Genomic DNA, 18,891 nt, shown 5'->3' with positions numbered 1-18,891 from the left:
AATACGTTCGACAATGTCAAATGGTGCAAGATGTTCAAAATTCTGAGAGAAAAAGGGGTACGCTGTAGGGAAAGACGTGTAATGCACAATATGTACAAGAGCCAAGAGGGAACAATAAGAGTGGATGACCAAGAACGAAGGGTGTAAGACAGGGATGTAGTCTTTAGCCACTAATTTTCAACCTGTACTTCGAAGATGCAATGACGGGAAAAAAAGAAATGTTCAGGAGTGGAGTTAAAATTCAAGGTGAAAGGATATCGATGATAAGATTCGCTGTTGACATCACTCTGCTGAGTGAAAGCGAAAAAGAATTACGTGATCTGATGAATGAAATGTATAGTCTAATGAGAACAGAATGCGTATTGAGAGTAAATCGAAGAAGGACGAAAGTAATGAGAAACAGAAGAAATGAGAACAGGAAGAACGATTGGTGATCACGAAGTAGATGAAATTAAAAAATTCTACTACCGACGCAGCAAAATAACCCATGGTTGACGGTGCAAGGAGGACATAAAAAACAGACACAGATGAAAAGGGCATTCCTAGCCAACTAATATCAAGCCTACTCATATCAAATATAGGCCTTAAATTGAGGAACAAATTTCTGAGAACGTACGTTTGGAGCACAGCATCGTATGGTAATGAGGTATGGATTTTGGGAAAACCGGAACAGAAGAGAATCGAAGAATCTGAGACGTGCTGCTACAAAAGAATGTTGAAAATCATATGGACTTACAAGGTAAAGAATGGGGAGATACCCCGCAGAACCGGGGAGGAAAGGAATATAAAGAAAACAGTGACAAGAGGAAGGGAGAGGGTGGTATGATAGTTGTTGAAACATCAGGAAATAATTTCCATGTAGAGGAAGACAGAGATTGGAATACATCCAGCAAATAACTGAGGACCTAATTTCCAAGTAGGGAAAGACAGAGATTGGAATACATCCACCAAATAATTGAGGACGTGGGTTGCAAGTGCTACTCTGAGATGAGTAGATTGGCACGGGAGAGGAATTCGCGGCGGGACGCGTCAAACCAGTCAGAAGACTGATGACTCAAAAAAAAAATTACGTTTCCACATTTACCGCATGCACGTCAGAAAGGCATGAATGTCACACTAATCTTCCTACATGTCGGTGCTTGTATACCCGCATCGGAGTCGCTGTACGTTTGTACGTTACATAGCAAGCTCTTAGACGGAAACTTTTTGATCGACCGTTAGATTTTTCCATTTTTCTTAAATAATAATGTTCTTTCTTGGGCTGTAAGTTATTTCTAAATGCAATTTCAATTTTTGGTTTATTTTATCGTCAATCGTTTTTATATCTTCTATTCTGATTATGTTAAGGGTGAGAGTCAAAAATTATGCAGTACCACCTGAAACTACAAGTTAAATGTAACCATTTATTATTTACTTTTATAGCCCCTACGCTTCTCGTAAGATTAAACCTCGATCATAAGATAGATTTATGGCAGTTAATTAGACATATATGTGTTGTGTGTATGACGTTTGGGTGACTTATGCCATCATCTGATAGCAAGACACAAAATGCTCAAAGTTTTATAGCTCTCTCTGATTGCATGTAAATACCTCCCGTAGTCACAGGCTTCATTCCTAGCAGCAGTTAGATCAGATAGAGATCAGGTACACTTTGCATGCACCTGAAGTAACCAAACACTGCGTGTTAGAAGCTAATAAATGCAAAAAACGTAAATAATAATGTTGCAGACAGTGGCACTTTTATGTAATTCTTTAGTTATTATTATAATATTACACTGATATTGTGTGTGTGTGTGTGTGTGTGTGTGTGTGTGTGTGTGTGTGTGTGAGAGAGAGAGAGAGAGAGAGAGAAAGAGAGAGAGAGAGAAAGAGTGAGCAGTTTTGATTATGACAGCTGTGGTTTGTTAAGGAGGAATGTATACAAAGTTGACCGAAAATGTCTATTTGCAGTTCATTTTTTATTTGTTAGTAGAACTCATGAACAATATTTCCTCAGAGTTTCATCGACGATATAGCATCTGATGTGCCTAAAAAATAAATAATTAGTGACGTGACCTTCTTGCCTGCCCACTTTTTGAAACAACACGTCAATACTAGCTCTGTGAACAATGATTCCGTGGATTACTTTCAAGCAAACTTGCACGGGGTACATCTAGAAGCTGATACATACATTTTGGTTTTATAGATCGTCTGCCATTCTGTTCCACAACTTAGAAACAATAAAAAATCAGGTGCATTGATTATGAAGAAGCAATAAAGATGATAGAAACTCTTCAAATTTATTATGGTAAGGATGTCGGAGACAAACTATCCAGTGTAAAAAACACGAAAAGTGAGTATGGGCTGCATCTTTCCACATGATGTCAACAAATTAACATCCTACTCATTATCTGTCCAACATTAGCTAGTGTAAATATTTGCATACTCAGAGGGATAGCAACGACTACACGCACAAGGAGAGGCTTCTAAAATGCATCCTCGATGCTATGAAGCCCACCAAGCTGAATCTGTGCTTCTAAAGTGTGTTGAAGGAAAAACCCAGAATCCAAATGAGTCTCTAAATTCACTCACATAGAAACGGCGCCCTAAAATCACATTTTCATCTGCTACAATTATCAGAGTTGAACTTATGGTAGAGTTCTTGTATTCGCTGAAGAGAACGCGGGAAACATAAAGGCATTAGAGAGAAAGGGCCTCAACATAGGAAATTTCATTCAAGACATCTTGAGAAAAACAGACTTACAACGCTTCTCTGGAGCTGTGAATTCAATTGAAGATCTACTAAAGGAAACGAGGCAGAAAACAAGAAATCAGAATAGAAGCTTTGAATCGAAAGAGGACCCTGAGTACAAATCTGGGGCCTACTGAAGAAATGACATAAAAAACTTTAGGTTGAACCTTAAATTGCATTTCCTGAAAATTATGTTTTTTTAAGTTTATGTACCCTTTCCTCAGAACCTATGAAAGCTAGAATTATGAAATTTTGTACACTTATTTCCACAAACTCAATTAATGTTGTCCCAAGAGTAAATTTTCGAATTCTGAATTTAAGGTCAGATATGGGGTAAAGTGCTAGTAATTTTGCATGATTTTTATATCATACTTACATAATCACATTTACAAAATTATTAAAATTATCCTATTTGCTATATACAATAAACCACACGAGAGAAGTTTATTATATGCAGAGAGATTAAACAGAGAAAATTTTGTCGAAATCTCTTGAATAGTTTTCGAGAAAAAGTACATATATTATTTCTTGAAAGTAAAATTTCTACATTCCATAAAAAACGTAAGTATAGACAATCAAAGTAACTTCAGAATAAATGTGTTAATTTCATGTAAATCATGGTACCAAATTTCGTTATTATATCTTCACAATTGCGGAACTGCTGCATCTTTTAAGTATTGCATGCTTTTCGTGAACGTACTCCCTAAAGCCTACGATTCCATGACAAGAAAAGGAGCCCGTGACCACAGTAGCTATATTTCTATTCACCTTCGCAGTCAAATCAAAGACCTCCATAAAACGTCGAGCCTTGTACTGAAATAACGTTTAATTTTTTTGTTTTTTGTTACTGGACAGTGTTACAGGTTATCTAACAGTCGTACACACAACAAACATGTGTTCTATCAGCTGACATAAATCCACTTGATGGAGGTTTAAACGCCTAAATGTGCAGTAGAAGTAAATATAAATTGTTACTCGTTAGAGTTTATACTAACAAAAAATGAAACTTCTTGGCAGATTAAAACTGTGTACCAGACCGAGTCACGAATCCAATCCGGGAATTTGCTTTTCGTGGACAACTTTTTTTTTTTTTTTTTTTTTGCCAGTTTTCTGACTGGTTTGATGTAGCCCAGGAACTCCTCTTCTATACCAACCTCGTCATCTCAGAGTAGCACTTGCAACCTTCTTCCTCAATTATTTGCTGGATGTGTTCCAATCTCTGTCTTCCTATACATGGAAATTATTCCCTGATATCTTAACAGTTATCCTACCATCCTCTCCCTTCTTCTTGTCAGTGTTTTTCCTCGCCGATTCTGCGGAGAATCTCCTCATTCCTTACCTTATCAATCCAGCTAATTTTCAACGTTCTTCCGCAGCACTACATCTCAAATGCTTCGATTCTCTTCTTTTCCTGTTTTCCCACACTCCATGTTTCACTACCATACATGACTGTGGTTTAAACGCACTTTCTCTGAAATTTCTTCCTCAGTCAAAGGCCTACCTTTGGTATTAGTAGACTTCTCTTGGCCTGGAATTCCCTTTTTGCCTGTGCTACTCTGCTTTTGTGCCCTCCTCAAAAATGGTTCAAATGACTCTGAGCACTATGGGACTTAACATCTGTGGTCATCAGTCCCCTAGAACTTAGAACTACTGAAACCTAACTAACCTAAGGACATCACACACATCCCTGCCCGAGGCAGGATTCGAACCTGCGACCATAGCAGTCGCGCGGTTCCGGACTGAGCGCCTAGAACCGCTAGACCACCGCGGCCGGCGACGTGCCCTCCTCGCTCCGTTCATCATGGGTTATTTTGCCGCCTAGGTAGCAGAATTCCTAAACGTCACCTACTTTGTGATCACCAGATCTGCGTTATATGGATGCTTTCGGACATGTCCGAAAGAACAGACACCATTGACGATCTGCAGCCATCTAGAACGAAATTAGAATTACTTTTAATATCTTCAGCTGCTGACGGGAGTTGATATATATCAACGGGGACGGGTGAAAATGTATGTCCCGACTGGGACTCGAACCCGTGATGTGCTGCTTAAATGGCAGACGTTCTATCCATCTGAGCCACCCAGAGCACAGAGGATAGCGCGACTGCAGGGACTATCTCGCGCACGCCTCCCACGAGACCCACATTCTCGCCTTGTATGTCCACACACTACATTCGTAGTGTCCCACCCCAACACACTCATTACTCGTGGAAGACATTGTTACGAAGTACTGTAAGAGTTCGAGGTATATGTGTGCATCCGCACAGAAGAAGAAGGTCATGACCAATATCGCACTATCCTCTGTGCCCTCGGTGGCTCATTTGGATAGAGCGTCTGCCATGTAAGCAGGAGATCCCGGGTTCGAGTCCCGGTCGGGGCACACATTTTCACCTGTCCCCGTTGATATATATCAAGCCCCGTCAGCAGCTGAAGGTATTAAAATTAATTCTAACTTCGTTCTAGACGGCTGCAGGTCATCAATTGCGTCTGTTCTTTCGGACATGTCCCAAAGAACAGACACCATATCCATATAAGTATATAGTTATGACAATACTGGTCATGACCTTCTTCTTCTGTGCGGATGCACACATATACCTCGAACTCTTACAGTACTTCGTAACAATGTCTTCCACGAGTAATGAGTGTGTTGGGGTGGGACACTACGAATGTAGTGTGTGGACATACAAGGTGAGAATGTGGGTCTCGCGGGGGGCGTGCGCGAGATAGTCCCTGCAGTCGCACTGTCCTCTGTGCCCTCGGTGACTCAGATGGAAAGAGCGTCTGCCATGTAAGCAGGAGATCCCGCGTTCGAGTCCCGGTCAGGGCACACCTTTTCACCTGTCCCCGTTAATATATATCAACTCCTGTCAGCAGCTGAAGGTATTGAAACTAATTCTGATGTTAAGTTTCTCGAAGTTCTCATTGCTGCAACTTCTCATTACTTTCGTCTCTCTTGGATTTACTCTCAATCCATAACTCATAAGACAGTTTGTTCCATTCAACAGGCCGTATAATTCTTGTTCACTTTCACTGACACCGAACATTTAAAAAAAAAATTCACAGTCCAATCGAGATCCGAACCTGCGCATCTCAGATTCCATGTGTGCGCTTTACCCCTCTTTCTCCGCTCTTGTTTGTCATTGTTCTTGTCTTGTTATTACAGAGGACACCCAGCCCTCTGACCGAACACGGTGAGCTACAGTGCCGGCATCTCGACTGAGACACCCAAGCATGACTGAGGAGCTGTGTTCACATCTTTGCCTCGACTGTATCATCTCCTATCTTCCAAACCTTTCATTCTGATAACATAAAACGTTCACATTTGAAGATAAGCAATAAATGAAATCAGAATTGTCTTTTAAAATGAGTGTTGACAGACAGTTCGGTGACCGTGATAACAAAAGTTTGTTCTGTGTTGCGTTTCAGGCGTGTAATGTTGGTTAATGAAGTCTGACTGGCACCAGATTTCACTACAATTCTGCTTGACACCACCGTGGACACACCACACGATGAAAATACCGTCACAGCCCACATTTCACCCATTCATTGGGACTTTTCGCGGTTGTAAGCGACAGTTCGCAGTGCGATAAGCAGCAGAGGGATTTTCTTGACAATCTTTGATACTGATGATATCTTCCTGACGCTTCAACCATTTCTCTAATACCATTGTGAGCTAGCAGCCCCATTGAACGTGATCCCATTCCTTTGGAGCGTAGTGGGATCGCAATTTTTGCTCTTGTGCACAGGTGAGAACCACTGGGGATCATTCAAAACCATAAGACTAAATTTGACAGACCCCAGTTCGGCAATAATCGCGGTGTCACCTGCCTCCATTTATTGAAAATTTTTGCAATGTGCCTTTACAGAGAAAACTTCCGAAGCTGTGACAGGCAACCACTTGATACCTCATCTTGTCCTGCAGGTGCCCAGCACTATTTAGAAAGTTTTCTCTGTAAAGGAACATTTCTAAATTTTCAGTAAATAGAGGTGCATGCCACCAAGGTTATTGCCGAACTGGGGGCTCTCAGAAGGACCCTTTGCCGTTTTGCTCATGCATGTACCAATTTCACATCCCTTCGGATCACGTCAAAGAAGGGCGTGAAACAAGAGAACTGAAAGAGCGTAAGAGCCCTGTGCTGCTTAGGATCATGTTCAAATTCAGTCGAATGGTTTTGAACGGTTCCTAGAGGTTCCAACCTATACGCAAAAGCAAAACATGCGGTCGTACTGCATACCAAAGGGGTGACATCACATTCAGTGGAGTTGCTAGCCCACGATCTCCTTAGACAAGGGTTGAAGCGTCAGGTAGATGTCAGCAGTATAAAAGACTGTCAAGAACGTCTCTTGCTACTCATCGCACTGTTAACTGTCGGTTTCGACTGCGAAAAGTACCAAGAAAAGAAATTGGTTTCACTGACGCCCTTTATGCAACCCGTTGAGGCCTTTTAGTGTCTATTCTGAGAGGTGGTGAGTGTGAAATGTTTTCCTCGGCCACTCATAAGAATGTTGCGTGATTTCAACGCTGGGCGTCGCACTTCTGGCCTCCGACGTACACCCGTCAAAGGAAGGGACGAAATGTGGGTAAGAGCGGCTGTGACCACCTTCCAATCGCGTAGCACGTCCACGGCGGCGTCAGGCAGGATTGCGGTGAAATTTGGTGCCAGAGGGACATCAGTAGCCCACTCTCGACTGAGACACCCACGCATATCTGACGACCTGTCTTCACAGCTTTGCTCCCGACAGTACCTCATCTCCTATCTTCCAAACATTTCATTCTGATAACATAAAACGTTCGCATTTAAAAATAAGCAATAAATGAAATCAGAATTGTCTTTTAAAATGAGTGTTGACAGACGGCTCAGCGAGCGTGATAACAAACGTTCGTTGTGTGTTGTGTTTCAGGCGACCAGCATTGGCTACCACGGCAACATTGTGAACCTGTGGGAGCGACTGGTGAGGGAACTTCGCGAGAAGGGCGACCTGCTGGTGGATCTGGGCTCGGACCAGACGTCTTGCCACAATCCCTTCCAGGGCGGCTACTACCCTGTGCAGCTGGACTTCCATGAGGCGCAGAAGGTGCGTGCGGCGCAGACCGCGGGAGGTCCACTTACTCAATCTATATGTCGTGTCTGTCCTTTCGGCCCGTAATTCAGGTGAGGACGATCAATCGATCACTCCAGTGTAGATACACACCAAGCTCGAAGTCTGGCGTGATCGGCAAAATGCCGCGAGAAATGAGGAAAATGGGCAAGGGGCACTATATTAGTAGTGTGTAGGTAAATGGAGAACGCTAATGTAATCCTTGCAATTGCCCTGACCACAGTGTCTAGATGGCTCAGTGGTCAGAGCATCGTTCTCGTAAGCAGACGACCCTTGTTCGAATCCTGCTCCGGCACAAATTTTCAAATTTCCCCACTGATTTAAATAAATGCTCACGGGCAGCTATGTCACTAATTCCTTTGGGTCTTGATAACTGATTCGTCCATTGTTCACAAATAACGCAGCGATCTCCTGGACTGTAGAATAACTGACGACGCGACTATTTGTGCCTTCAGTATGAGTACAGCTTTTCTCACACTTTGATCTGATGCGCTTAAGGGGGGTAGGACGTCAGACGGACCGACTTGGAGCAGGAGAGGCACCACAGGACATTTTAATTTCCACTGTCTATACTTTCACAAAAAATTCATAAAACTCTGTTAGTATGACCTGTAAGGATTCAGAATTCACACTCGTAGCAGTGGAAGTTCGAAAACATAACGAAATAATTTTTTTTACATGTGAAATTTCATCATTTTTTCACTTACTAATGGCAGTATTTGTTGCTATAGGTACACTTTTCTTAATAAGTAAGAGAGATCCTTCGTTGAATTGTGCACAGCATACAAACCATACTTAAAGGTGTATGAAACTCTAGAAGTTTCGAAATCTATTAAAAACTGTGGTAAAAATTGAGGTAATTAACTATAAAATTTGTGTTTTTCCTAAGCATGAAGTTTAAAATATAACAGTTCATTCGTTTTTTCATAAATTAAATAAATTCTAGGGTTTCATACACCTGTGAGTATGGTATGTATGATGTACGAAATTCATCGTAGAACCTCTCTAACTTATGAAGAAAAGTGTACCTACAGCAACAAATGCAGCCATTAGTAAGTGAAAACAATTATGAAATTTGACACGTAAAAAAATTATTTTGTTATGTTTTCGAACTTCTACTGCAATGAATGTGAACCCTGAATCCTTCCTGGTGATGCTGACAAAGTTTTATGAATTTATTTCTAAAAGTATAGACACTGGAATTTAAAATGTCCTGAGATGCCTCTCCTGCTCCAAGGCGGCCCGTTTGACGTCCTACCCCCCTTAATTGACTGGCCTCCATTGTCTCTCTGTGGTGGTTGCATTAAAGATGCCGGAGTGAAAAAGTTGCCAAATTTGATTTCCAGCTGGTGGCCAGATAAACACCGACGGGAACGTTGTATTTCTCGGTTTGTCAAAACAAACAGAGAAGGCGGACAAGGATGATGAAGAGAACTGCACGGTTTCCTCTTGACCAACAGGGTAGGCTCAAACTACCTTCTTAATAAAATGACCATCAAAGGTGCTACCTGTACTTCTATGCGAATTAAAACTTGGTAGGCAGAACTTTCTTTAAACAATCACTACCAGCATGCACTCCTCAAAAGATATTTATTTGATTTCTGAGGATCTGCCCCTCTGAGAACACAAATAATTGTGATTTAGTAGTCGCAGCAATCTAGACATCACACAAAAATTAATGAACACACTTCCTTCACTAACCACAAATTCTCAAGTCTTCAGTAAAGGTTCCATGCAGGTAATTTATAGTTTCAACTGCTGCAATAATTAGTATAGACATTAAATTCAGGATGATAAATGTGTTTCGCTGTTCCAGTTAAAAAAAAAGACAAGAAACTTTGACAACAACAATTAAAGCAAGATTACCAATTACGATTTATACTGTAACTCTAGAATGAAATTTTCACTCTACAGCGGAGTGTGCGCTGTAGAGTGAAAATTTTATTCTAAAAACATCCCCCAGGCTGTGGCTAAGCCATGTCTCCGCATTATCCTTTCTTCCAGCAGTGCTAGTTCTGCAAGGTTTGCAGGAGAGCTTCTGAGAAGTTTGGAAGGTAGGAGACGAGGTACTGGCGGAATCAAAGCTGTGAGGAAGGGGCGTGAGTCGTGCTTGGGTAGCTCAATTGGTAGAGCACTTGCCCGCGAAAGGGAAAGGTCTCGAGTTCAAGTCTCGGTCTGGCACACAGTTTTAATCTGCCAGGAAGTTTTATACTGTAACTGCTTCTCTCCAGTGTAGGATATTGAAAATTTCTTATTTGCTATGAACTCAGAACTAAACTTCACTCGATAGTATTAAAAGTGCATCTTATTTTCCCTGGCCTTATCCACTGTTTTCATACAGTTTGCATGTTAATCTGCATTTCGCAATGTCAGTGGTATAGAGTGGCTGAATATACTTCCTGTGAAATTTGCGCCGCCCGAAGTGGCCGTGCGGTTAAAGGCGCTGCAGTCTGGAACCGCAAGACCGCTACGGTCGCAGGTTCGAATCCTGCCTCGGGCATGGATGTTTGTGATGTCCTTAGGTTAGTTAGGTTTAACTAGTTCTAAGTTCTAGGGGACTAATGACCTCAGCAGTTGAGTCCCATAGTGCTCAGAGCCATTTGAACCATTTTTGTGAAATTTGTGTACCCCATTTACCTAGTATTATCTCACTTGAAAGTGTATGTTTTCGAAATATTTACGTATCGCCGGCCGGTGTGGCCGTGCGGTTCTAGGCGTTTCAGTCTGGAACCGCGGGACCGCTACGGTCGCAGGTTGGAATCCTGCCTCGGGCATGGATGTGTGTCATGTCCTTAGGTTAGTTAGGTTTAAGTAGTTCTTAGTTCCAGGGGACTGATGACCTCAGATGTTAAGACCCATAGTTCTCAGAGCCATTTGAACCATTTGAGCCAGTTACGTATCGCAAAACTGGAGGGTACCCTGTGTACCAGCCCGGTATTGACATACTCGGATGTGGGAAACCACCTAAAATCCACATCCAGGCTGCCCAGCATGCTGACGCTCGTCATTAATCAAGAAGTCAATTACCGTCCCCGCAAACGGAATGTCGTTTTCTCCAATAGCTTAGGAGTTGAAGGTTTTATTTAAGTGCTCATGGAAATAGTTCTTTCTTACCACGTAACATGTCCGCCCCCGGTAGCTGAGTGGACAGTCTGCCGCCGGCAGTGCTGCGAGGCGGTCACGCGCCAGAGCGCTGCGGGCGAGGCGCGCACCGTGTGTTGGTGTTTACTTCGGCCGCTGTAAGTGCCGTTTTTCCCTCCTAGACCACCATGGTGCACAACTATCGGAAGAAGACATTACGTTTCAACTTTTGTTCCGACTTCGCCCGACCCAAGGCCCTGGAGGTAGAACGATTTATTCGCGATGAAGTTAAAATACCACCAACGGATCTAATTGGTATCCACTTGTCCAACGTTAGCAGTACCGTCTACGTCAAAATGATCAACGATGCGGCGTGCGACAAGGTGCTTCAAGAGGCAAAACGTGAACTGCGCTTCTGTCATTCCGACGGCATCGTCGGACCTGTTACCGTCGACCACGCAGGTCTCGGCACACGGACGATAAGGATCTTCGAACTGCCGTTCGAACTACCTGCAGACGTCGTCATCGAGGCGCTCCGTCCCTATGGCAACGTTCTGGAACATGTTGCCGAACGATGGGTCCAATTTCAGACCTATCCAGTTTTAAACGGTGTTAGACAGGTCCGCATCGAGTTGCAGAAACACGTGCCTTCCTATCTACGTATCGGAGGCTGCCGTGCCATTATAATGTACGACGGCCAACCTCGGACCTGTTCCGGTTGCGGGAAAGAAGGTCACCTACGGTCTGAATGCATTCAACGACGTGTCGCGCAGCTCCCGTTGTCGGAAGCGTCCGTCACGCCCACGATGACCACTCTACCGGTCACTTACGCAGCGGCTCTTGCCACGTCTACAGTTTTGTCCAGTCCGTCGCCCGGTCCTTCCGATCGCCACGTCCCACCGTCCCAGTCACCTATGGACGGTGCGAACGTCCCACCTGACAACCTTGCCACCGAACAGGCTCCCGCACCGGACGCTGAGGAGAACAGTACTTCTTCACAACACCTGTTTGACAATTTCATTGTACCCACCGACGCCTTCGAATCAGGTTGACGCTCCTCCTTGCCGGCGTCCAACACTGAGGAACACGTGCGCAAACAACGCTCGCCACGTAGGCGCAAACGCCGTCGCCGTTCACCCACGGGCTCTCAGAGCGTCGCCACTCGCGACGACGAAGACGACACCCAATCAGCCAACATTTCCACGCAGAGGTCGGCGGACAACTTTCACGATGAACCAGACATTTCGCAGGACGGGACCACCATGGAGGTCGCTACGCACAATGTAACGATCGGTGCGCAGGTTGAGACGCCTGTCTCCCCGCCGACAACTCCAGATCTCTCTCACCACGACGCAATTCCCATGGACATCGGACAGACCCACGGCACAGGAGCATGGGCCGACGACATTGAGGAAGATACGCCCCCTCCTCCGGATGAATTGCCTCCGTCGGACAAGGCTGCCCGTTAACATCAAAAGCGAGGCACTACAGCTGATGGGACGGTACTTCCTGACGGTGCCCTCCTCATACTTCCCTTGGTGATGGTAGATGCGCGTCCACCACCACTGAAACAAACGTACTGGTTTGCCACAATGAACATCAACATGATCGGCACTGCACCCAAGCTGCAACTCCTATGTGAGATGCTTCGGGCCTCTGACGTCGACGTCGCCCTTCTTCAGGAGGTACGCGTTGCCACACTACCACCAGTCTACGGCTACGACTCATACACGTCCATGTGATTAATCAGGGCGTGGAGTGGCTTTCTACATACGCGAAGGAATCCCACTCAAGGACACGACAATCCTTCCCTGTGGAAGGGTCATGGCTGTTACCATCTACGACACGCGCGTCATCAATATCTACACTCCGTCTGGCTCCACGAACGGTCGGCAGCGGTCCACTTTCTTCGGACATGACGTGGCGCCCCTGTTTTCTGGACGCTATGATCGCCTTATCATGGGAGGCGATTTCAACTGCGTCCTCCATCCGCAGGACCATATGTCTGGTTATTCGCCATGCCCGGCGCTGCTCACCTTAATCGAGGATTTTCATCTAGTGGACGTTTGGGAGAAAATTCATGGCAATACCCCCGGTTTTACCCATTATACAGCACATTCTGCGAGCAGACTTGACCGGTTTTATGTCTCTGCCCACCTTGGCAATGAATTCGCCAAGCTGAACGATGGCCCCTTGCTTTTTCGGACCACTGCGCCGTCATTTGCTCCCTGGCTCTGCCACCTCAGTCAGTGTGGCGCAGCAGAGGTTACTGGAAGCTTAATACCTCCCTCCTTAATGATCCACACTGCCGACAATGTATTGCCACTACATGAGCGTCTTGCGAAAGACGCCTCCCGCAGTACACATCCACATTCCATTGGTGCCTCAAATGTGCCAAACCTGCGATCAGAAAAGTCTTCATGCAATGTGGCAAGGAAGCAGCAGCATGGCATCGAGACACCACAAATCTTCACTACGCCGTCCTCCGTGAGCTCGATGCACTCCCTCCATCACCTGACACCCATCGGGAACGACAGCGTACTAAAGCTCGTCTCCTCTCTCTCCAACGTGCACGACTGCATGGTGTCGTGGTGCGTTCCCGACGACAAGACCTCCTCCACGACGAAACCCCATCCACAATCCACGTCGCATCCGACCATAGTCGTCGACGTCGACTTTTCGTTCCCAACATCACGACCTCCGATGGTGTTCACCACACAACACAGGCGGCAGCGGTGTCTGCCTTTGCTGAACATTATCGCCAATTTTATGATGATGAACCGATGGCGACGCCAATTCCTGATGATCTCCGTCCTTCCCCTGATCGGTCCCTCACCGTAGCGGAGTCAACGTCCATGATGTCTGCAATCACCGCAGAAGAGGTGGTAGATGCGGTCAACAAAGGGGCCAAGAACAAATCACCAGGACCAGATGGTCTCCCAGTGGAGTTTTACCGGGCGTTCACCACGTTAATGCTTCCTCGCTGGACGGAAATGATTCAGGAACTCTTTACTCCGTCCTTCCCAATTCCACCTGAATTCGTCACTGGCATTCTTCTACCCGTGCCTAAGCCGAAGGGAGGGTCTCATGTCTCTGCATATCGCCCCCTTACACTACTGAATGCAGACTATAAAATCTATGCACGCCTCCTAGCAGCGCGCATACGCACCGTCTTACCTACGGTCCTTTCACCGGAGTAGACTGCACGTGGTTGTGGGGCCACCTTACAAACAGCCCTAGGAGAATGCCTTGACCTCATCGCACTGTCGGTTTGTCGCCTTCGTGTAGCACCGGTCTCCGTCGATTTCACGAGTGCCTTTGATAGCGTTCGACACCCATTCCTCCTCATGGTGGCGACACGTATGGGGTTCCCATTACTTTTTGTCGATGCAATTCGCCGGTTACTACTTCCCACGGTCTCGATGGTACAAGTTAATGGGAGGCTTGTAGGACCGATTCCTATACGCCGCTCTGTGCGTCAAGGATTCCCTATGTCTACTTTACTATATGCCATTGCACTTGAGCCCCTCATCACTGGTCTTACGACTGCAGTGTCTCACTTTGCGTGACTACACCTTTCACTGCAGGGCTTATGCGGACGACCTCCTCTGTCTCACCTGCTCCTCCACGGAACTCAATGACGCCATCCAATGGATCCACTAGTATGGACGTCTTTCTGGTAGCATTCTTAATGTCCGTAAATCGACTATGATGCACATTGGGCGCGGCCTCCCGGCTACGGTGCCGAACCCACTCCCAGTCAGTACCACCCTTCGTTACTTGGGTATCGAATTTACGAGCTCTACACACCGCATAGTGGCCCTGGCTTACCGGCGGCTTTTGCAGTCGATTCGGCACCATGTCCGGGGTCAAGTGCACCGTAATTTAAACCAACTCCAACGTGTGTCCTATGTCAACATGTATGTCGCCCCTAAACAGGTACACGTCGCCCAGATCCTCCCAATGCCGTTACTTCTTGGCCGCCGCATCCAATCAGCCTTTGGATATTTCGTGCCAGCAGGGGCACTTTTCAAAGTCCGCTACAACACCCTAACACTGCCTCCTGCAAAAGGTGGCCTCGGTCTCGTCAACGTGCGTGCACGATCTTCTGCACTCTTTGTCCATACTATGTTGCGGCGCTGGCAGGGGCCGGTCCCGTCCTTAACTTGCAGTCTCTTAGATATCCTCCGACCAGCTTCTCTCGATCCACCGATCAATGTGGCACCTATTTCTCTATTATTGCACCATGTTGCCAATTGTTTCATAGAACTCAGCTACGTTCGGGCCGATCTTCCAGTCACCCGTCCTCCCCGTACAAAAGATTATTATCTTTTGCTTATGCTGTACAACCCTTGCGACCTCATGGTGCTACAGCATCCTGACATTAACTGGCGAACGGTTTGGGGGTGTGTGCATGCACCCTTTTTAACGTCGTCTGTGTCTGCACTCTGGTATGTTTTAGTCTATGGAAAATTCCCGACTAATAGTCGACTTTATCGCATAGGACTGGCCACCTCCCCACTCTGCCCTGACTGTCAGCTCGAAAACACCGACGAGCACCGTCTTACGTGCCCCCTGAAACAAAACGTATGGCTCGTCATCCAACGAATCGTGGGCTTTTACCTCCGTGCCCCGCCAACGACGGGTCCCCGGATATCCTGTTGTTGCCCCAGACATTTCACTACCCTCTTGCTAAGCACCATACCCTAATCTGGTTTCGAGTACAGGCTTTAGAATACCTGTTTCAGAGTGGTCCGCATACAGTCCTTGATTTCTGGTACAAAGTTGTGATCGCGCATAGCACCCTCACCCGAAAACCATCTTACCGACAAACTTTTGCCGGTTATCTCCGCAGCGTCTTCCTTGACCCCCCTCAAAGTTAGGGTGTGCCGTGCCTACCTGTCACATGATGCAACACCCTTATCCACGTTCTCATGCTTCGACCAAAAAAAAAAACAAATAAAAAAAGGAAGAAAACAGAATATGTTATATTTTGTTGTATTTAATGTTTCTTAATATCTTTTGGTTTAACTAACAGTCATTTGTATATGTTTAAATGGTACCTTGAAGAAATCTTGCATAGTGAATATATATGTGCTTTTAGTTTGTTCAATAAAGATTATTAAAAAATAAATTTTAAAAAAGTGGTCTGTGCGACAGACTGTCACTCCTAAGGGCCCGGGTTCGATTCCCGGCTGGGTCGGAGATTTTCTCCGCTCAGGGACTGGTTGTTGTGTTGTCCTAATCATCATCATATCATCCCCATCGACGCGCAAGTCGCCGAAGTGGCATCAAATCGAAAGACTTGCACCCGGCGAACGGTCTACCCGACGGGAGGCCCTAGCCACACGACATTATTATACCACACAACATATCGCTCACAAGTTCTTGAATCTGATCTGTTATTTGCGACGAAGAAAGGCTCCAGGCAGCGTGTGCTGTGGCAGGTGCTGTCTGAAGAGCCGGAGCGTTTCTCGTCGATGGTGCAGGCGAGCCTGGTGCGGCACGTGGAGGCGGTGAACGAGCTGTCGGCGGCCGGGATGCGCTTCTGGGACTACGGCAACGCCTTCCTGCTGGAGGCGCGCCGCGCGGGCGCCGACGTCGAGAAGGCTGGCGCCGGACCACTCGCCTTCCGCTACCCCACCTACGTGCAGGACATCATGGGGTGAGTCCCTCGTACTCTGGGCGCTCTTTCACAACAGTATGAGAAACGTGCTCTCTAAAATGAGCCAATTACTGCTAGTCATTAACACTAACTCTACCATGAAGGCGGCCTGCAACATACGTCTAATTGGTCCTGAACACAGTTTAAATTTGCCAGGAAGTTTCAGACAGGCATCTCTTTGGGACACTCCGAAACTCTCACTGGTGCCAGCCAGTCAGAGCACTGGGTAAATATTCTTCCGTTGGGATGGCTCATGCAGTTTGAGCACACAACATTCTCTTTCTTGGTAGCACATCGAGTGGACGTGATTTAGACACTTGTCTTGTGTTGTGACCAGAAGCGGAACAAAACATGCTAACTAATATTTCCAGGTGGCGAGTACAAAATGAACACTTTTGTAAAAAGTCACTGTACATTCAGTTAATCACAACACAGCAGTTAGTTCGGATGCAAAGTCCACACAACTTAAAATTGATTCATTCAAGAAATTAATCTTCCCACTCTGAGTTTTAAGATGAAATACGGAGTTCTCATGAACTGCCAAGTCTGAATAATAGTTAATCAGTCACTGTTAAACTACAGCAGCAATATAGTTAACCACTGAGACTAAGCCCGACTAAGAAGTTCCTCCCTCATTTCAATTCGTAATTTACTGTATATTAGCGGCAGAGTCCAACGATACAGCGATCACTGGTGAGAGCGATGGCTTCGCGCTTGTAGACATCTTGGCTGCTCACTGCAGTTGAGTACCCAAGACTGCACTGCACCCATAACTGTCCTCTAATTGATGGACGACATCTTAAATACACGCTGAACGGAAGGGTACTCGATCTGTGCTCTTGCGGCCAAGTGAGCGAAGTACAGAAAATAGTTCGTGACTGCAGCCCCATCGTTGATCATGCAGACACAGCGGTTGGCTATGCTGCCAAGCGAGTTTCACATGGAGCATTCTGCAGGCTCACCAGTAAACATGTAACATGTTGTTATTTACCAGCGGTGGACTCCAGCTGGTGATATTATTTACTGGTGGTGTACGACGGCCAGTGCTATTATTTTGGCAGTTAATGTATGTTGGTGCAGCAACCTATCGTGTCGGGTCGATCCAATGGTTGAGGTGGCCCAGGACCGACGTAGATGTTGTCCATGGGGATGTGGGCGTCCTTGACAGCTCTGTCCCTTCGCTGGAACTGTGGTCTCGAGACCAGAGGGGCACAGTCTGCAGAATCTGCAGCTGGCCTGTATCCTGATCCGGATGGGGCGTCTTGGGAAAAGAAAATCTCGCATTACCAACGTCATATTACTCGGAACCTCGTCGAGGGAACAGTTGTTGTGTGCTTCCAGCCCGTGCCTGATTGCGCGTCTAGACTTTCAGCATCGAGAGGCCCAAATGTCTGATGTTCGAAGCCGATACTGACTGTTGTTTGCCCCAGAGAAACACAGCAGTGAACTCTTCGTCGTGGAGCCGGAAGCGGTCTAGATGTGCAGCACTGGTGGATCGTCATGGACGACTAGTTGGACGGTGGAAAGCCGGGTCTCCTGAGGACGATCCTGAAGTTTTTCCACCGGGCTTTTTTCCGTCCTCAGAGGCGAGAAAAAGCTTCAACGTAATCTTTCTAGTATGATCCTTCTGTAATTTGTCCATTTCATTTTCAAAGTCTGGGCGAAAAGCTCGGCGATGCCATTAGATTCCAGATAGAAAGGAGCATCTCACACTCGCTGGATGCCAATCCTTTCGCAAAACTGTCAGAATTCCTGCGAATATAACTGACGGCTGTTATCACAGTGGTTGGCAATCCTTCAATCTAAAAGATGTGTGACAATACATAAACTGTTTTGGAAGAAGTGATGGACCTTGTACATGAAGCGTAAGGAAATTTACTCTTTGTTTCAACCAAAATAAGCCACTGGGCTTTCAAAAACAGTCCAGTAAAATTGAGATGGACGCGCGACCATGTCTGAGTGGGCAGAGGACAAGGAAACATCGTTTTGAGGGGAGGGGGGACGGTTTGGTGTCGCTGAAAGCACTGACAGTCGCTCAGTCGGAAAGGGTGCGTTCACTGTTCTTATCAATTCCTTTCCAATACACATACTTCCAGGATCTTCTACTCTTCATGAATACGATGTCCCAGTGTCCTTGATGGAGGAGTTCGAGAAGCTGTCGGTGAAGGGCTCTGGTAACAAAATCCCACGTCTCTACATTCTCACTTTCCAGAAGGAGGACACCCTAGAACACCGTCAATTCATGACGATACTGCCAATTGGTGGCTACCTCCGGCTGGTGGATGAGTTTCTTATCGATTGGCCAGCCCATGAT

General features: G+C 46.0%; 1 protein-coding gene and 1 non-coding gene across 2 annotated transcripts in view; both read left to right on the top strand.

Annotated features, from left to right (window-relative positions):
* Positions 1-18,891, top strand: part of LOC126485129 (urocanate hydratase-like) — a 390,077-nt gene that overhangs the window by 147,295 nt on the left and 223,891 nt on the right. Inside the window, exons 8-9 of the mRNA XM_050108773.1 lie at positions 7,634-7,807; positions 16,360-16,577. Of these exons, the coding sequence (XP_049964730.1) occupies positions 7,634-7,807; positions 16,360-16,577 (392 nt within the window). The remainder of the gene's footprint in view (positions 1-7,633; positions 7,808-16,359; positions 16,578-18,891) is intronic.
* Positions 5,037-5,111, top strand: Trnat-ugu (transfer RNA threonine (anticodon UGU)). The gene has a single exon. It is a non-coding gene; the product is annotated as a tRNA-Thr (tRNA).

This window comes from Schistocerca serialis, chromosome 6 (genome assembly GCF_023864345.2).
Source record: "Schistocerca serialis cubense isolate TAMUIC-IGC-003099 chromosome 6, iqSchSeri2.2, whole genome shotgun sequence".
Lineage (NCBI taxonomy): Eukaryota > Metazoa > Arthropoda > Insecta > Orthoptera > Acrididae > Schistocerca > Schistocerca serialis.
The sequence above is the reverse complement of the archived record's forward strand: the minus strand, read 5'-3'. Positions and strand labels throughout refer to the sequence as shown.